This window comes from Nomascus leucogenys, chromosome 13, assembly GCF_006542625.1.
Source record: "Nomascus leucogenys isolate Asia chromosome 13, Asia_NLE_v1, whole genome shotgun sequence".
NCBI lineage: Eukaryota > Metazoa > Chordata > Mammalia > Primates > Hylobatidae > Nomascus > Nomascus leucogenys.
Genome location: NC_044393.1, coordinates 57111166 through 57129186, shown reverse-complemented (window position 1 = coordinate 57129186; position 18021 = coordinate 57111166). Strand labels below are relative to the sequence as shown.

Below are 18021 nucleotides of genomic sequence, written 5' to 3'. Positions count from 1 at the left end.
CAGGTGTGGTGGTGCATGCCTGTAATCCTAGCTACTTGGGAGGCTGAGGAGCAGAATCACTTGAACTGAGGAGGCGGAGGTTGCAGTGAGCTGAGATTGCGCCATTGCACTCCAGCCTGGGCAACAAGATCGAAACTCTGTCTCAAAAAAAAAATCAAGTAATCACACAGCAATTAAAAGTGATACTGATGGGCTGGGTGAAGCGACTCACGACTATAATCCCAGCACTTTGGGAGGCTGAGGCAGGTGGATCACTTGAGGCTAGGAGTTAGAGACCAGCCTGGCCAACATGGTGAAACCCCGTCTCTACTAAAAATACAAAAATTAGCCGGTGTGGTGGCATGCACCTGTAATCCCAGCTACTCGGGAGGCTGAGGCAGAGAACTGATTGAACTTGAACCTGGGAGGCAGAGGCTGCAGTGAGCTGAGATTGCACCACTGCACTCTAGCCTGGGTGACAAAAGCGAGACACCATCTCAAAAAAAAAAAAAAGTTGATAAAAGATGTTTAATAACAGGCAGAGATTCTTATACTGCAATGGTAATGCTTTGTAAAAAGCAGGTAACATCCAAACTGAACAGGAAGTTGAAAATAAAAAGCAGGTAACAATTTATACATGAAAGAGAATCTTAATTATGAAAATAAAAAATTGTGCTATAATATCCTAACATTTTAAAAGATGGCAAGATTACTGATATTTTTTCCCCTTCTTACTTTTTTTTTGGTACTTTCTAAATTTGCTATAATAAGCAGTACATTGGAAATCTTTTTTTTTTTTTTTTTCTTTTGGGACAGGGTCTCGTTCTGTCATCCAGGCTGGAGTGCAGTGACACGATCTTAGCTCACTGCAACCTCCGCCTCCCAGATTCAAGTGATTCTCATGCCTCAGCCTCCCAAGTAGCTGGGATTATAGGCATGCACCACCACACCCAACTAATTTTTTGTATTTTCAGTAGAGATGGGGGTTTCACTATATTGGCCAGGCTGGTCTCGAACTCCTGACCTCAAGTGATCCACCTGCCTCAGCCTCCCAAAGTGCTGAGATTACAGGCATGAGCCACCACGCCTGGCCTGCAGTCGTAAATTTAAAATCTAAAGGAAAAAATAATATAAGAAAAAGATAATCGTGGCAGGGAATAGAAAAAATGGACACTGGTACCCTGGGAATGTTACAGAAATGAAATGGTGGTGGCAGTGGGATGATGAGGAGGGAAGGCTCCTGAAGGTTAGAAAGGGAAACAGATTACCACTGGAGGAAAGGATAGGCTGGGTGGTAAAGGGAATATTTTGCAATTTAGCTAACTCTACTGTGGGCACACTGATTTCTAATGATGCTTCTGCAAAGGTCTGTCTGATATTTCACTCCTTCAGTACATTCTTCCCAAGGTGGTCTTGAGCCCACAGATCTAAGTATTTGGTGACTGTTGACTTGAGGTGAGTTCCTTTCTGCAGAAAGACTGTATCACTTGGAATGCTTGTGATTTTAACCTTGGGCTTCTTAGTGGCTGGAATGTCAGTGAAGCTTAGCTAACTCTGAATAAACAAGCCTGAAAATGCAGGGCCTGTAGTCCTCTCTTTGCTCTCTGTGGGGCCTCGTGACCCTCCCAACCCCCACTCCAATAGAGATTGAGAAAGTGTAGCTTACATTTGAGACATCAGGGAAACTGGAATTCATGGGATAGTTTTTATGTGCAAAGATTGATAGTTATATCACCCCAAACCTGTATCCTTAATTTCCATATTTAACAAAATATGTATCTACTGGCTATGAATATATACGTGTGTGGGTTTTTTTTATTGGCATTTAAATATACCTATTTCTCAAAATGAAGACTTCAGCACTTTCTCTTAAGAGTAATTTAAATTTACTTAATAATTCAGTAAAGTATTTGGTTGAGTCAAATGAACTCTCTCAAGGTGAAATAAGTGAATAATTGTGTATTTATCTAATCTGATATGTTAATATCTTACCTTAGGAAAGCAGCAAATGTTCTATTAAATCTTGACAAAACATTGAACCAGTTGCAACAAGCTCAAATCACTCAAGGACGGGCAGACTCTACCATTACACAGCTGACTGCCAATATAACAAAAATAAAAAAGAATGTGCTGCAGGTATTTGTCTTCTTTGAAACTAACCTGAAATAGGTTTTGAGGGTAAAAACAACACAGTACTTTTTATGTATGCCAATGCTATGCTTGCTTTACGAGTCTGATGGGATTATTATGAGGATAAAATAAGATTTGGGTAGTATTATGCATGTATTTAATGTTCTACAGAGCATGTCTCAGCGTCATATTAATTGTGACCAATTCTGGGGTTGCACCAAGGCAGGTACTAACACCAGCTTGGAAATGAGGAAACTGACTCAGGAAGGTCAGGTGATTGCCTAAGGTCACACAGCTAATTAGTGGTAGATATGAGGCCAGAGCATCTCCCCTGATACCAGGGAAAGGAATAGACTTTTTAAAAGCACACAAACCAAAGAAATGAGTTAACTTTTGTAACGTTCTTATAATTAAATGTGCATGAAATCTCATCAGAGTATCCTAAAACTAAAAAAAAAACAAAAAACTCATCCAAAAGAAATGCTGCATCTGGCCAGGCATGGTTGCTCACACCTGTAATCCCAGCACTTTGGGAGGCCAAGGTGGGTGTATCACCTGAGGTCAGGAGTTCGAGACCAGCTGGGCCAACATGGTGAAACCCCGTCTCTACGAAAAATACAAAAATTAGCCGGGCATGGTGGCGGGCACCTATAATCCCAACTACTTGGAAGGCTGAGGCAGGAGAATCGCTCCTCCAGGAGGCGGAGGTTGCAGTGAGCCGAGATTGTGCCACTGCACTCCAGTCTGGGCAACAGAGCGAGACTCTGTCTCAAAACAAACAAACAAACAAACAAAGCAGAAAGCAACAGAACAGGAAGTAATACATCAGGAAATAAAGGGGTTGGATAGGAAGAGGTTGCATATATGGGGTAGCAAAAAGGAAGGCCCCAGGATTTCCCCTTCTAGGCAAATACTTAGAACAAGTGATGGCAAAACATGACCACAGGCTGTATTGTCTATGGATGCTTTTGCACTACAATGACATAGAGTTAAATATTTGGGATAGAGACTTTATAGGCCACAAAGTATAAAGTATTTACTAGCTGTCCCTTTACAGAAAAAGTTTGCAGGTTGCTGCTCTAGGCAAACCCCCACATATGCCCAAGGGTAGAGGGAGGGACTTCCATTTCTAAAAATATGGCGAACCAATATCTTAAGGAACCCTAGTAGTTGAAAAAACACATAAAATATTAGATTGGATATTTAGATTTTTTTAATGCATAGCTGAATTAGTAAGAAACTTTTGATAGTCTCAGAGGCCAAAAATGACAGGAAAGCATGAATTCAGAGGTAATCAAGCACTAACTTGACAGCAGGCAGCAGGCATCTGCCCATCCCTGGAGCATTCAAGCTTTGGGTTTTAATGGTCACCATGCATATAAGACAGAAAGCAAAGGCCACACAGGAGGCAACAAGATTCTTGCATAGAACTGGGACCCCCAAATGGCAAAATCCTTAGTGAAATGTTAAAATCTGTCACACACACAGACACACACACACACACACATGCACACACACAGAGCCAGTAGAAAAACTTGTCCCTGGGTTGGGGAGTAACATCTCCACTAAGATTTGCTAACCACAATTGTGGCTGTAACACAATTTTGGGGCTAGAATTTATACTACCTGGTGGCCCTCAAATCCCTGGTATCATTTGAAGCAGCCCTGGGTTGGTAGGGCTCCCAGATGCCTGACAGAGGCAAACAAAAATCCTCTCCAAAAGAATGACTTTAAAACCTAGCCATCAAGAATTTCCCCCAAATATGTAAAGAAACAGATTGCCTTTTTAAAAAAATTTTTTTTTATTTTTTTGAGATGGAGTCTTGCTCTGTCGCCCAGGCTGGAGTGCAATGGCACAATCTCAGCTCACTGCAACCTCCACCTCCTGGGTTCAAGCAAGTGTCCTGCCTCAGCCTCCCAAGTAGCTGGGATTACAGGCACGTACCACCACGCCCAGCTAATTTTTGTAATTTTAGAAGAGACGAGGTTTCGCCATGTTGGCCAGGCTGGTCTTGAACTCCTGACCTCAGGTGATCCACCCACGTTGGCCTCCCAAAGTGCTGGGATTACAGGCATGAGCCACTGTGCCCAGCCACAAATTGCCTTTAAACAAGAGTCATCAGAAATAATGAACAACAAAATCAGGACACAAGAGACAGAGGATATTACCATTACTGGATACAGAATACAAAATAAGAATGTTTACTATGTTTAAGAAAATCTAAGAAAGTATGAAAGTATGACCAACAAGCAAGAAACAATGTCTAACAACCAGCTATATTTGAAAAATATTTAAATAGGACTTCTAGATATGATCAATATGGTCACTGAAATAAGAAACAAGCATAAAGTGTTATTACTGTTTGTAAGGGGAAAAAATTAGAAGCCACTTGCACCAGCTGGAGAATAGAAAATACATTGTTGTATGTTCAAACAATGGAATGCTTTAAACTGGTAAAAATCAATGAACTGAGCTATGTAAATTAGCTTAAATGACCTACATAAGCATAATTTTCGTAACTTTTCATTTTAGAAAATCAACTTGCAGAAATATACATTTGTATAAGATGAAAAAAATTTAAATACTATATATTGTTAAGAATACTGCATAGGTTGTAGAAAAAATCCTATAGAGATACATGGAATGACAAAAATTAGATTCAAGATAGTGGTTGTCTTTGAGGAGAGAGAGAGAAGATATAATGGGGAGTGGTACGCTGAGGGCCTTAGCTCATTGTTAATGTTTTATTCTTAAACTGGCTGGTGGGTACATGGGTATTTGTTATATATTTTCTTTTTTTCTCTTCGCTCTTTTTTTTCTTTTTTTCTTTTTCTTTCTTTTTTTTTTTTTTTTTTTTTTGGTTGTTGTTGTTGAGACAAGGTATCTCTTTTTCACCCAGGCTGGAGTGCAGTGACACAATCATAGCTTACTGCATCCTCAACCTCCTGGGCTCAAGCAATCCTCCTGCCTCAGCCTCCCGAGTACTGGGACTACAGGCACGCACCCCATACTAGGCTAATGTTATATTTTTAAACCCTTTTGTATGTCTGAAATATTTTATTATAATATTTTAAATAAATGCAACAGAAAAAGTGGAGGCACTATTTTCTTTTCCTTTACACCCAGCATATTTTTCAAGGGGTTAATATATCACTTACCTTCTTGTTTGTTTCATAAAGAGATTTTCCCTTTCTGGTCTTTAAATCAACAACAGGCTGAAAATCAAACCAGGGAAATGAAGAGTGCGCTGGCGTTAGCAAAGCAGCGATCAGGGCTGGAGGATGGACTTTCCCTGCTGCAGACCAAGTTGCAAAGGCATCAAGACCAAGCTGTCAATGCGAAAGTTCAGGCTGAATCTGCCCAACACCAGGCTGGGAGTCTTGAGAAGGTCATTAGTTCTACCACTGCCACCAAGAGCAGAAAAACAGGGCTTCTTTGAAAGATACTCCTTTAACCCCAGATTTTTGTGCCATTTCTCAGCGTTTCCTTTGTGCTGGTCCATGACTCAATGGTATATCTTCGAGGGGATCCTGATGCACAAAGGATTTTCTATCTGTAGAAGGCAGAAGTCCCTGGCCAAATCATGTTGGAGTGTTTCCTCCCCCTTCTCTCTATCCTGTTATTCTTAGTGGTATCCTGGTCAATCAGTCCATAAATCAAATTTGCCCTGAACTTCCAAACTTTCACAATTTATGTTGTTTGTCTGTATTGTATGTATTTGCCCTCTATTCTCATTCAGTCACACAACATATAAAGAAAACAATAAATGAAAGTCACCTGCCAAAGAAAATACATCAAGTTACAAAAGTCAAAATGAGTTAATTAAACAGTTGTGGAAAGTGGCCCATTAATTTAGGTTGCTGAAAGAACCTATCAGCTCATTTTCCTAGCAAGAAATCTTTGGTTGGTTGCATTAATATAGTTGCCTAAACAAAAGAAAAAAGTTAGTGTTTTACAGTTGGTCTGTTCTCCTGCTTTTAATTCCTAATGTGCTGGGTAAATTTTCCACCCACAGGAATTGAGAACATTTTCTGTGGAACAGAGATTGAGAATAGTTCTTTTTTTTTTTTTTTTTTTTTTTTTTTTTTTTGAGACAGAGTCTCTCTCTGTCACCAGACTGGAATGCAGTGGCTCAATCTCAGCTCACTGCAACCTCCGACTCCCTGGTTCAAGCGATTCTCCTGCCTTTGCCTCTTGAGTAGCTGGGATTACAGCAACGCGCCACCATGCCCAGCTAATTTTTGTATTTTTAGTAGGGACGGGGTTTCACCATGTTAGCCAGGATGGTCTCGATCTCCTGACCTCGTGATCTGCCCGCCTCGGCCTCCTAAAGTGCGGGGATTACAGGCGTGAGCCACCACGCCCGGCCAAGAAAGGTACTTTCTACTCACCCTGTTCCCACTTCCATATTTCATTCCTGGCTCTGGCCTTTATTCATCTACTTAAGCTTCTAGGTGGTCAATACACAATGTAACCCAAAGATTTCCATTCTATTCAAGGGGGATCTCCATACTACACTTCTACTTCCCCACCTGCCTCCCTTCCTACCTCATTTCTCTCTCACCTTTTTGCCAACTAACATATCCTTGCTGTTTCTAAATCTTCATCACTCACTCTGTCCTTCATTTTACATGTACAACTGATTGACCGAACTGAACCAGAGATTTGTCAAGGATGGGACTGGGTCATTTCTGTCTTCCATATCCTACCTTAACATAGTGCAGAACAACCAATTGGTGCCTCGGACATAGTTGCCTTAACATGCAATAACAATTGCTATTTTGAACAAGGAAGTTTTATTTTTAATAGAAGCTGAGATTTTTTTCAACCTGAAAAAACAAACATGCAAATAAAACTCTGCTGGAAATATCAGAGCAACTCAAGTGTATTGACTGGATTAAGGTTTCCTCTGAATTCCTTCTATGAATGGTATTAGGAGAATCATCATGCATATATGTACATGCTTTATACATATTTTCTCATGATAGAAGTGTTGCTCATTACAGGAATTTGTTGAGCTGAAAAAACAATATGCTATTCTCCAACGTAAGACAAGCACTACAGGACTAACAAAGGAGACATTAGGAAAAGTTAAACAGCTAAAAGATGCTGCAGAAAGATTGGCTGGAGATACAGAGGACAAGATAAGAAGAATAACAGGTATCTGTTTTTTTATCCATCCTGCCAATTTGATAATAACATCATGGTACTCTACCTTACTAGTAGAATTTATACCAATGTCAGCTTACAGTTTTATCACATGGGTCCACTGAGGAGAGAGAAGTAGAAATTGGTCTTGTGTTTTGGGGACTGTGAAGTTAACAAGCCTCTTGCATGGATTTGCCTAGAAAGGTTAATTAGCATCTGCCTTGCATTAGTCAAAACAAACTAAGATTTCCTTCGTTCACCTTGAAACGCCCTTTTTTGGCAGGGCACAGTGGCTCATGCCTGTAATCCCAGCACTTTGGGAGGCCAAGGTGGGTGGATCACCTGAGGTCAGGAGTTCGAGATCACCCTGGCCGAAATGGAGAAACCCCATTTCTACTAAAAATACAAAAATTAGCCAGGCATGGTGGTAGGTGCCTGTAATCCCAGCTACTCGGGAGGCTGAGGCAGGAGAATTGCTTGAACCTGGGAGGCAGAGGTTGCAGTGAGCCAAGATCATGCCACTGCACTCCAGCCTGGGTGACAGAGTGTGTGAGACTCCATCTCACAAAAAAACAAAAAAATGCCTTTTTTTTCTAACTCGGTTCTCAACTGGGGGTGAGATGTCTGAAGACATTTCTGCTCGTCACCCTAGAAGGTACTACTAGCATGTACTGGGTAGAGGGCAGGGATGTTGCTAAAAATCCCACAATGCACAAGATAACTGCCTAAACAAACAATTGTCCTGCCCAAAATGTCAATAGCACTGAGATTAAGAAACTCTGTTCTAACCTATGTTGCTTATTTTTCCTCTCATGAAAATAACTCTCCAGAAAAGTCAATATAATCTAGGGCACTAGGTCATCTAGCACGTATCTTTGGATAGCAACCAAGAAAGAATCATATTCTAGACAAGGATTTTGATCTAAATGGACATTCCGATGCACACAAAGTGTTGTAAACATGGACTACCGGCCAGGTGCGGTGGCTCACACCTGTAATCCCAACACTTTGGGAGGCTGAGGCAGATGGACTGCTTGAGCCCAAGAGTTTGAGACCAGCCTGGCCAATATGGCAAAATTCTATCTCTACTAAAAATAAAAAAAATTAGCCAGGCGTGGTGGCACATGCCTGTAATCCCAGCTACTCGGGAGGCTGAGGCAGGAGAATCACTTGAACCCGGGAGGCGGAGGTTGCAGTGACAGCCTGGGTAACAGAGAGAGACTCTGTCTCAAAAACAAAACAAAAAACATAAAATACATACAATCAGAAAGCTAATCAGAATCTTTTTTTACACAATTGATATTTATGATTTTAGGGGGCAATCATGTCCTTAACTATCTCTAACCATCAAGAAATATCAGATGGTGAGTGTATAGTTTTACCCTTGGTTGTATTTATTATCTTCTAAAACTTTAAAACTAGGAGTGTAAGTAACTCTCAAAATATTAAAGTAACCAAAACTCCTCACTTATAAATGCCTCTTTTTTATTATCAAATGAGTCTTTGGCCTTACAACAACTTATATCATCACTATGACATGAAAAAACTGAAAATGGAACATTAGTATGGGCCAAAGTCAGGAAAAATACATACCAAACTGCTAACATTAGTTATCTCTAGGGAGGCAGTGGGAGTGAAGAAGAAACCACTGCTCCTTGCACTTATATAATTGTTTTAAAAGCAGCAGGCTCGTGGGTAATTTTTTTTCATTTTTAAGTATTTTCGTTAAAATGTTATTTTAACTGTGAAATACTAAGAAAGATTCAGAAAAACAGATTTTTTTTAAATCTTGCATTCAACACCTCCGTGCTGAACTGAGATGAAGACTGCTCACCCTCGCATCCTCTGACCACTTGTCAGACAATACCATGAAAGTCAGTTTCTATTATCCTAGAACTTGGCCCTTACTCTAGGAGTAAAAACATGGGGAGAATATTTCTGTCCTGTTTTTATGTCATATTGTTTACGTCATACACAAATTGTTTCCACTGATCCCCACTGACCACAGCTTTTATAGTTCTTGAAATGAGATTGGAAGAGAAGTTGAAGTTAGAGGGCTTCTCAAGGAGGTCTAAAATAAGGCATTCTACTGCCTTTTCTCTTTTCCTTTTGAGGCTGTTTTCAGAACTCAGCAAGATAGAAAAATGAGACATTGATTTGGCTGTCTTCCCCATGCTGCCACTTGAGAAGGGGCGGAACCACAAGGCTGTGCCTGTTTCTCTCTGTTAGGAAGAGGAGCCCCTGGATCCCAGTATGGAGCCCTTGGCAGCAACAATGTTGAGAGAGTGGGGAATGGACTCCAGTCTTCAGCCAGGGTCCTTCCACAGAACTTGGTGTCAGTCGGGGTCCCAGCAAGAAACAGAAAGCATACTTGGGCATAATTTTGGATAAAGTATTTAGAAGTGGAGTTGTCTCAGTCATTTATTCACTGCATAATAAATTACCCCAAAATGTAATGGCTTATTATAACCACCATTTCTTACTTTTCTGTGGGTTGCCTGGCTGGTTCTTCGGCAGGTGTCACCTGGGTTTCTCAAGCAGCTGCGTTCGGCTGAGGGCCTCTTAGGGGCCAGGTGTGGCTGAGATGCCGGCACTCTCTCTACGTGGTCTGTTGTCCCGGGCTGCTTTACAGCTTGGTTGTTTCAGGGCGCCACAAGAGTGAGAAGAGAGGATGAAAGGTTCTTGAGGTCTTGTAACATCAGTTCTTCCTCTTTTCTATTGGTCAAAACAACTTATAAAGCCAGCCCAGATTCGGCGGCATGGGGGTAGGAACAGGGTAAGTAGATTCTACTTCTTGGTGGGAAGAACTACAAAGAATGCACAAGAATGAAGGGAACCCACTGAGGCTGTGGAGGTACTTGGTGACTAGCAGCAGTGAGAAGGCATTAGCCTCTCTACACCTGAAGGGGCCAGGGAAGCAGGAACGTTACCAGAGCCCTGTGAACACCAGAGTGTTAGGAAAGAGGCCACCCCACAGGAGCCTGAGGGATGGAAGAACTGCCTACACCTCCGTGCTGAACTGAGATGGAGACTGTTCACCCTCCCATCCTCTGACCACTTGTCAGCACTGTCCATTGGACATGTGTGAATGAAAGCCACAGGTCAAGGGAGCCAAGTGCTTGTCATCCAGGAAGGGTAGCTTTCCAGAACACAGACGAGGATGGCTAATGGGTCTGGTGTAACCAGCTCAATCATATTAACTTTCCTGGTACAAACAGAGGCCTTTATTTTTCCTTTAGTCCAAATATGGTTTCAATGTTGAATCCCCTTTTCAATCCCAAATAACCTATATTTGAAAGTTTCAGCCAGGCGCAGTGATTCATGCCTGTTATCCCAGCACTTTGAGAGGCCGAGGCGGGCAGATCACCTGAGGTTGGGAATTCAAGACCAGCCTGACCAACATGGAGAAACCCCATCTCTACTAAAAGTACAAAATTAGCCAGGCGTGGTGGCGTATGCCTGTAATCCCAGCTACTCAGGAGGCTGAGGCAGGAGAATCGCTTGAACCCAGGAGGTGGAGGTTGCAGTGAGCTGAGATCATGCCATTGAACTCCAGCCTGGGCAACAAGAGCAAAACTCTGTCTCAAAAAAAGAAAAAAAAGAAAGAAAGAAAGACAGAAGGGACAGAACACTCACCACCTTCCACAGCAGCTCTTTCATCTTTGAGCAGCCATGACTCCTAGGGAGTTTTTTATATTTAGACAAAATCTTCCTTCATGGAGCTTCACCTGCTAGTTTCCATTTTATTTCCTCAGGATGACAGAGAACACATTTACTCTGCTTTCCTAGGTTGGCCCTTCAGATACTTGAAAACAGCCACAGCACATGCCCTGAATCTGCCTTCCTCATATGAAATATCACCAGTTACTTCAATGTTTGCTTACAGGACAGTTTCAAGTATCTTCAGCAATCTGATTCTTTTTTCTAAACACATGTTAGTTTGACAATTACTCCAAACCAACTCGGTATTCAGGTGTGATCTGACCAAATGAAGTGAGACATTTACCTTCCCTCTTCTAGAAGTTATCTTCCCTCTTTTAGAAGTTTTGCAAAAACTCTAATGCCAGAGTTTCTTTGCAAAATGCTGCCTCACATTATTAACTGTAGCTCTCTATGCCTCTTGTGTCCACTAATATGGGCTCCTTGTTAAGGTTTACTAGAATTTCCAGATATTTGTTGAATGAAGAATATATAAATGAATGTATAGATGGATGGATGGACGGATGGACGGACAGATGGATGGATGGGTGGATGGATGGATGGATGGATGAATGGATGGATCAATGGATCGATGGATGGGTCAATGGATGGGTCGATGGATCAATGGATTGATGGATGGATAGGAGTGAAGCCAAGAAAGGCATCACTTAGCTGTTACTGTTCAGGGACTTCAATATCAGCAGGGAGGAATGAACACATGAAAGTCAGTCTTTTTTTCTGAAAGACTGGAAAACACTAAAGTAAAGAACATGTTTTAAAATGAAGCTAAAATAATAAGAACAAACCTTTGGAAATATAGCACTTCAGCAAATCCCATCAAGGATGTTATCTGTCTTTCCATTTCTAACGAATTCTAACAAACTACAGCCTCTCATTGATAAATGCCCTTAGATATAAAAGTTTTTAGACAAAAATGTCAGTTTGCTCTAATTTATGTGAAAACCTTGAGAAGCCTGATGAAAATAGACGATTTATCCATTGAATCCAAACAGAAAACTAAATATATCTTTGAGAGGTGCATAAATCCCTGTGTTTGGTATAATGTGGATATCCAGGAGAAATCTATCAAACAGAAATATATCATTTCTTTCATTTTCTTCTTTCAGATTTAGAAAGGAAAATCCAAGATTTGAATCTAAGTAGACAAGCAAAAGCTGATCAACTGAGAATATTGGAAGATCAAGTTGTTGCCATTAAAAATGAAATTGTTGTACAAGAAAAAAAATATGCTACGTGCTATAGCTAGGCAGAGTTACAGTGCAAAAGCTTGTGCCTTCGTTTCTGGTTTCTGATGTACAAGCCCCTGGGGCTCTGTTGAACCTGTGAAATACTGACAATGTCTTCTACCTTCCTTCCCCACACCCCGTCCTTATTACACACCTGCTCAGTGTGGCTGGAGGTTGAAATGTCACCAGGAAAATGCCACTTCATAATCGAAAGGGGAAAGTAATGAGATTGTCTCTGGTTTCAGAAACTTTTCCTCTTACCTTCCTTTCTCTTTCCTAACTTAAAAATCACAGGTTCCATATAACAAGTAGAAATTTAAGTAAGTACTCTACTTACTAATAATCATTTCAGTCAGATAAACCTAAACATTAAATAAGTATCTCCAATACTAGGATGGAATACATATGTATGGCATGTACTAGATTGTCCTATATTTTATGTTTATTTGGATTTGCTTTTATTTGTAAAATTATTCTTTTCTGAATAAACTGCATACAATTCAAAATGCAACTTGCTTTTATACAGACTTTCCTACACACTCATTCTCAACCAGGGGATTCTGTTTTCCCCAAGTAGCACTGGAACAATATTCAAAAAGATAAATATTGAACTACTTCTCCTCATTTATCAGTGGACATTTTTGCTGTAAAATGTGTTGCTTATTTTTAAAAGACTAGCAATCATGTTCTTATTGTTTGGTATAAAAGATCGGATTGTCTCATTTCAAAATGAGTCTGATTTCATACTAACTTTTTTTGCACGTATGATTTCTAATACAGCAAATTGCTTCTGTTCGTGAAAGCGATCCTTCAGAAAGATTATTTTAAGAGAGTTTGGTTTCACATTTTTGAATAAGAAATAATATACATCAACATTGATAAATGAAAAAGGAAGATCTGCTGGAGCATTTCCATTAAGGACTGACTCATAAAAAATGGATTTAAAGCCAAGCGTGGTGGCTCATGCCTATAATCCCAGCACTTTGGGATGCCGAGGAAGGCGGATCATCTGACGTCAGGAGTTCGAGACCAGCCTGGCCAATGTGGTGGAACCTTGTCTCTACTAAAAATACAAAAAAATTAGCTGGGCATGGTGGTGCACGCCTGTAATCCCAGCTACTCAGAGGCTGAGGCAGGAGAATAGCTTAAATCCAGGAGGAACAGGTCGCAGTGAGCCGAGATCAAGCCACTGCACTCCAGCCTGGGGGACAGAGCAAGACCCTGTCTCAAAAAAAGAAAAAAAAGAAAAGATTTAAAAATTCAACAAAAGGGCTTTAGAATTATACATAAATATGAAAATTCTTAAAATGTTGGCTGTTAAAGAAAATTGCAGAATCTATTTCCCTAGAGATCCTGAAGAATAGAAACTTTTCTACAGGAAGGACCACCCCAGAAAGCTCTCTTGAAGTATATAATTACAATGGTTCACATATCCAGCATTGAGACTTTAGTTATCTAAAAAAAAATCTATATATGTGAAAAATCTCATTCCTCAGTAATGCCAGATAAATCATTCTAACTTGTATTACTTGCTGTATCCGTTGTTCAAGATGTGACCAATGCAAGTTTCAGTGAAACAGTGTCTCTTTAAATTTTAAAGTATTAACAATTTGACAGTGTGTATCATGAGCTATTATAAAACTCAGTAATTCCACTGTGGAACCTGTATGTTAAGAAAATAATCTTAAAGATGGAGGGAAAAGCTTTGTGGCTAATTCATTGAAGCACATCTTATATTAAAAATGCAAAGAAGCTAAGTAACTAACAATAAACCAATTAAACATTAGGATTTTACCAGTCTGAGTTCTTGGATGCAATCACTGAAAACCAGCAGTAGCTTATTAAGGAGGAAAGGAATTTATTCAAAGGATGTCTGACAGCATACAAAAAGAAATGGCCGGAGAAAATGCAACTAAGGACAACTATGCATCTGGCAATATTTCCAAGACCACACCTCAGTACACTCAGGTTAGGAGGCCAATGCTGTCCTCCCTGGACACTCACCACAATCCCAGTGACTTGCAACTGTCTCTCTGTCTTGTGTCACTCTCTCAGTACTCAGCAACCCTGGAAGAAGTAATCCAGTTGGCCGGGCCTCTTCATGTGCCCTCGGTACCATATTGACTAAGTAGAGAGAATATCTATTCCCTTTGACTTTGGTAGTAGAAGAGGAGTTTTTCCTCTACTTATCTTTGTAATCCTCCAAGAGAGGAAGGATTTTGATGCAAGGTATCAAAAAAATTACAAATTTCTATTAAATGTAATCAATATGAATAAAGTTAATCTCTTTGACTTCCAAATATCGTAATACATTCTTCATCCCATTTTACTTTTTTTTTTTTTTTTTTTGAGACGAAGTTTTGCTCTTGTCGCCCAGGCTGGAGTGCAATGGTGCGATCTTGGCTCACCGCAACCTCAGCCTCCCGGGTTCATGCAATTCTCCTGCCTCAGCCTCCAGAGTAGCTGAGATTACAGACATGTGCCACCATGCCCGGCTAATTTTGTATTTTTAGTAGAGACACAGTTTCTCCATGTTGGTCAGGCTGGTCTCAAACTCCCGAACTCAGGTGACCCGCCTGCCTCAGTCTCCCAAAGTGCTGGGATTACAGGCATGAGCCACCACACCCGTCCCCCATTTTCCCTTCTAAAGTAAAAATAAGTGCTTCCACCAAAAAAAATATAGCACTCAGCCAAATGAAAGCACACCCACATTGTCTTCAAGGGAAACCAACCCACAGTCTTATCACTCACCAAGTGCATCCAGCTCTGAAACCTTGGCCTCCAGCTGAGGTCCACTTCTTCTGCACTTCAGCTAACAATTCCTTCTGAAAATACTGCAACTTATAATCAAAATTGTAAAGTTAACCAACAAATACCAAATATAGACTACTGAGGGAGGAAAGGGAGATAAAAATGAAATGAAATATATTTGATAATTAAAAATATAAATACACACAAAACATAGCATATTGAGAAACACAGATTGAGGGTGTAGACTTTGTCTTTGTAACCACTCAGGAGGCTTTCGCTGGGATTTAAGACCTGCTTTCTCTACTGCTCCTTCCATGGTCCCTCTGGTCCTAGTTACATCCCTCCATTGCCACTGTGAACCAGCAGCTCTATTTATCTTTGTCAGGATCAATTACACCAACCAAAATTATACACCCCCCTTTTTTGCCGGTTTATCCTTTAGTGAAGAGCTTGAAATAGCTGGGTATTGGTACATATTCTAATTCAGTGGAACAACCATTATATTATCGAGTAAAAACACACTTCCTTAGAGACTAGGGCCCAAAGTCACAGGTACAAAAAGGAACCTTTTGCTTGTGAGTCATTCGGATATAATTGTGATCAGTATCATGTATTTCCACTCTTGGTTTCAGATCCGTGTATTCTGCCTATAGGAGCTTCCATCAGCTTTCATCGTAGAAGGCACAGCTCTGCCTCCCATCTAAGAGGATTTAATGTGAGTAGCCAAAATAAATAAATAAAAAGAATTAAATGGTGTAAAGAACCTATATGTAGTCAGTTGATAATATTTATATGCAACAACATGCATACTTTTTTCTTTTTTTTTTTTTGAGATGGAGTCTTGCTCTGTTGCTCAGGCTGGAGTGCAGTGGCACGATCTCGGCTCACTGCCGTCTCCACCTCCCGGGTTCAAACGATTCTCCTGGCTTAGCCTCCCGAGTAGCTGGGATGACAGGCATGCACCACCATGCCTGGCTAATTTTGAATTTTTAGTAGAGACAGGGTTTCACCATGTTGGCCAGGCTGGTTTTGAACTCCTGACCTTGTGATCTGCCCACCTCAGCCTCCCAAAGCGCTGGGCTTACAGCACTAATCTAATCATTTTCTTAATTTGAGTCGACTGAAAATGACATCTCCCCAACACTAGGCGATCTGATAAGGTGTGTGAGGGACCAGCGTGGAGAAGTCAGGATGGAATCTGCGTATCTCAGAGTAGGGGATGAGTGAGGGGAGGAGTCAGAGAGCCCACGTTTGAACCCCAGAGACCAGGTAGAAGTATTTGGAACCCAGCTAGCCACATCAGAAAATCAATATGAAGATCAGAAAGCAAGTTGCCATGAGGTAGCTGGTGTGGCCCATTAAAGGAGACTATCTTGTCTCTTTTCCCAGATTAGAAACCAACCCCAGATGAAGGACAGCTCAGACCCAACAGGTGAAAACAATTAGGCAGAAGCACTGACGTGGCACAATGAAGGGAAAGAAAGCTGAAAGCAGACCCTGGCAAGAACACATGAGCCTTATGAAGCTCAGGCTGGAAATTGCTGTCTGACATCCATTCTACCCCTTCTTCCTTTTGGTAATAGGACTTCTCCACGTTTTAACCAGGCACACAGCTGCCTAGTGAGAGAGACTGTATTTCAACCTCCCTTGCAGGTTGATGTGACCATGTGACTAAATTCTGGCCAACAGGAGATGAGTGTCAATGTTGTGTGCAACTTCCAGGGCACAACCCTAAAAGGAAGTTGTTTTTTGTTTGTGGGAGAGGCAGAATTATGGCCCCCAAAAGACGTCCACGTCCTAATCTCCAGAACCTGTGAATATATTACATTACATGGCAAAGGGAAAGTTGACAGAATGAAGGTCTTCATCAACTGGCTTTGAGATGGGGAGAGGATGCTGGATTTTCCACATGGGCCCCGTGTAATTACAAGTGTTCTCTCAAGTGGAAGAGAAGGCAGGAGAAGAGTCAGAGAGACAGCGGCACGGGAGGATTGACCTGACGTTGCTGGCTTTGAACATGAAGAAAGGGGCCGAGAGCTGAGGAAGGTAAGTTGTCCCTAGAAGCTGGAAAAAGCAAGGAAAGAGATGCTTCCTTAGAGCCTCCTGGAAGGAATACAACTATGCCGAAACCTTGATTTTAGCCCTGAATTGGACTTTTAACCTACAGAACCATGAGATAAATTTATGTCATTTAAAGCCACTAAGTATGTGGATATTTGTTACAGCAACAAGATCAAACAAAAACACCCTCCATTTGTTTCCCCACTACCTTCCATTGGGTGGGAATATGGTGAGCCGGCTATCCCCATGCACATGAAGATAATACTGTGAAAGAAGGTGGAAGAAACTTAGGTCCCTGGTTGACTGTACCAGTAAGGGTCCTACCAGGAAACAGGGGACACACCTGGGGCAGTTCAATAAGGGGCTATTTACAAAAATACGGGTGGGGTGGAGGAAAGCCATAAAAGATAGTACAGCATCCCAGAGCCAGCACCAGGCAGGGGACATACCCACCCTTGGTTTGAGGGGTAAAGTGAGAGGGTGACAATTGAAGGCAGACTGTGTAGGAGGGCCTCTTTTTTGTTTCTGTTTTTGAGATGGAGTCTCCCTCTGTCGCCCAGGCTGGAGTGCAGTGGCACGATCTTGGCTCACTGCAACCTCTGCCTCCTAGGTTCAAGGATACAGGCACGTGCCACCATGCCCAGCTAATTTTTTGTATTTTTAGTAGAGACAGGGTTTCACCGTGTTAGCCAGGATGGTCTTGATCTCCCGACCTCGTGATCCACCTGCCTCGGCCTCCCAAAGTGCTGGGACTACAGGCATGAGCCACCGCGCCTGGCCAGGAGAGCCTCTTAACAGGAGCTGTGATCTTTGGACAAGGGATACAACCAGCCATGACAACCCTGCAGAGGACATTGGGGCTTGCACGCCCTGATGTCACTCTCCTACCTGTCCAGTCTCTTACTGGTGGCTCCCATTGGCTAAACCAAGGGCCTGGGGTGATGTTCCCATGTAGATCAGCCTCCACAGGCACAGAGAAGGGGGCAACTAGATGTGGGGAGGCAC

The 18021-nt window shown here is 41.6% G+C and overlaps 1 protein-coding gene across 1 annotated transcript in view; it reads left to right on the top strand.

Annotated features, from left to right (window-relative positions):
• The window catches only part of LAMB4 (laminin subunit beta 4), a 96062-nt gene extending 83838 nt beyond the window's left edge, over positions 1–12224 (top strand). Inside the window, exons 30-33 of the mRNA XM_030825861.1 lie at positions 1977–2115; positions 5325–5498; positions 7117–7270; positions 12085–12224. Coding sequence (XP_030681721.1) covers positions 1977–2115; positions 5325–5498; positions 7117–7270; positions 12085–12224 — 607 coding nt within the window. The remainder of the gene's footprint in view (positions 1–1976; positions 2116–5324; positions 5499–7116; positions 7271–12084) is intronic.
• The last annotated feature ends 5797 nt before the right edge of the window (positions 12225–18021 follow it).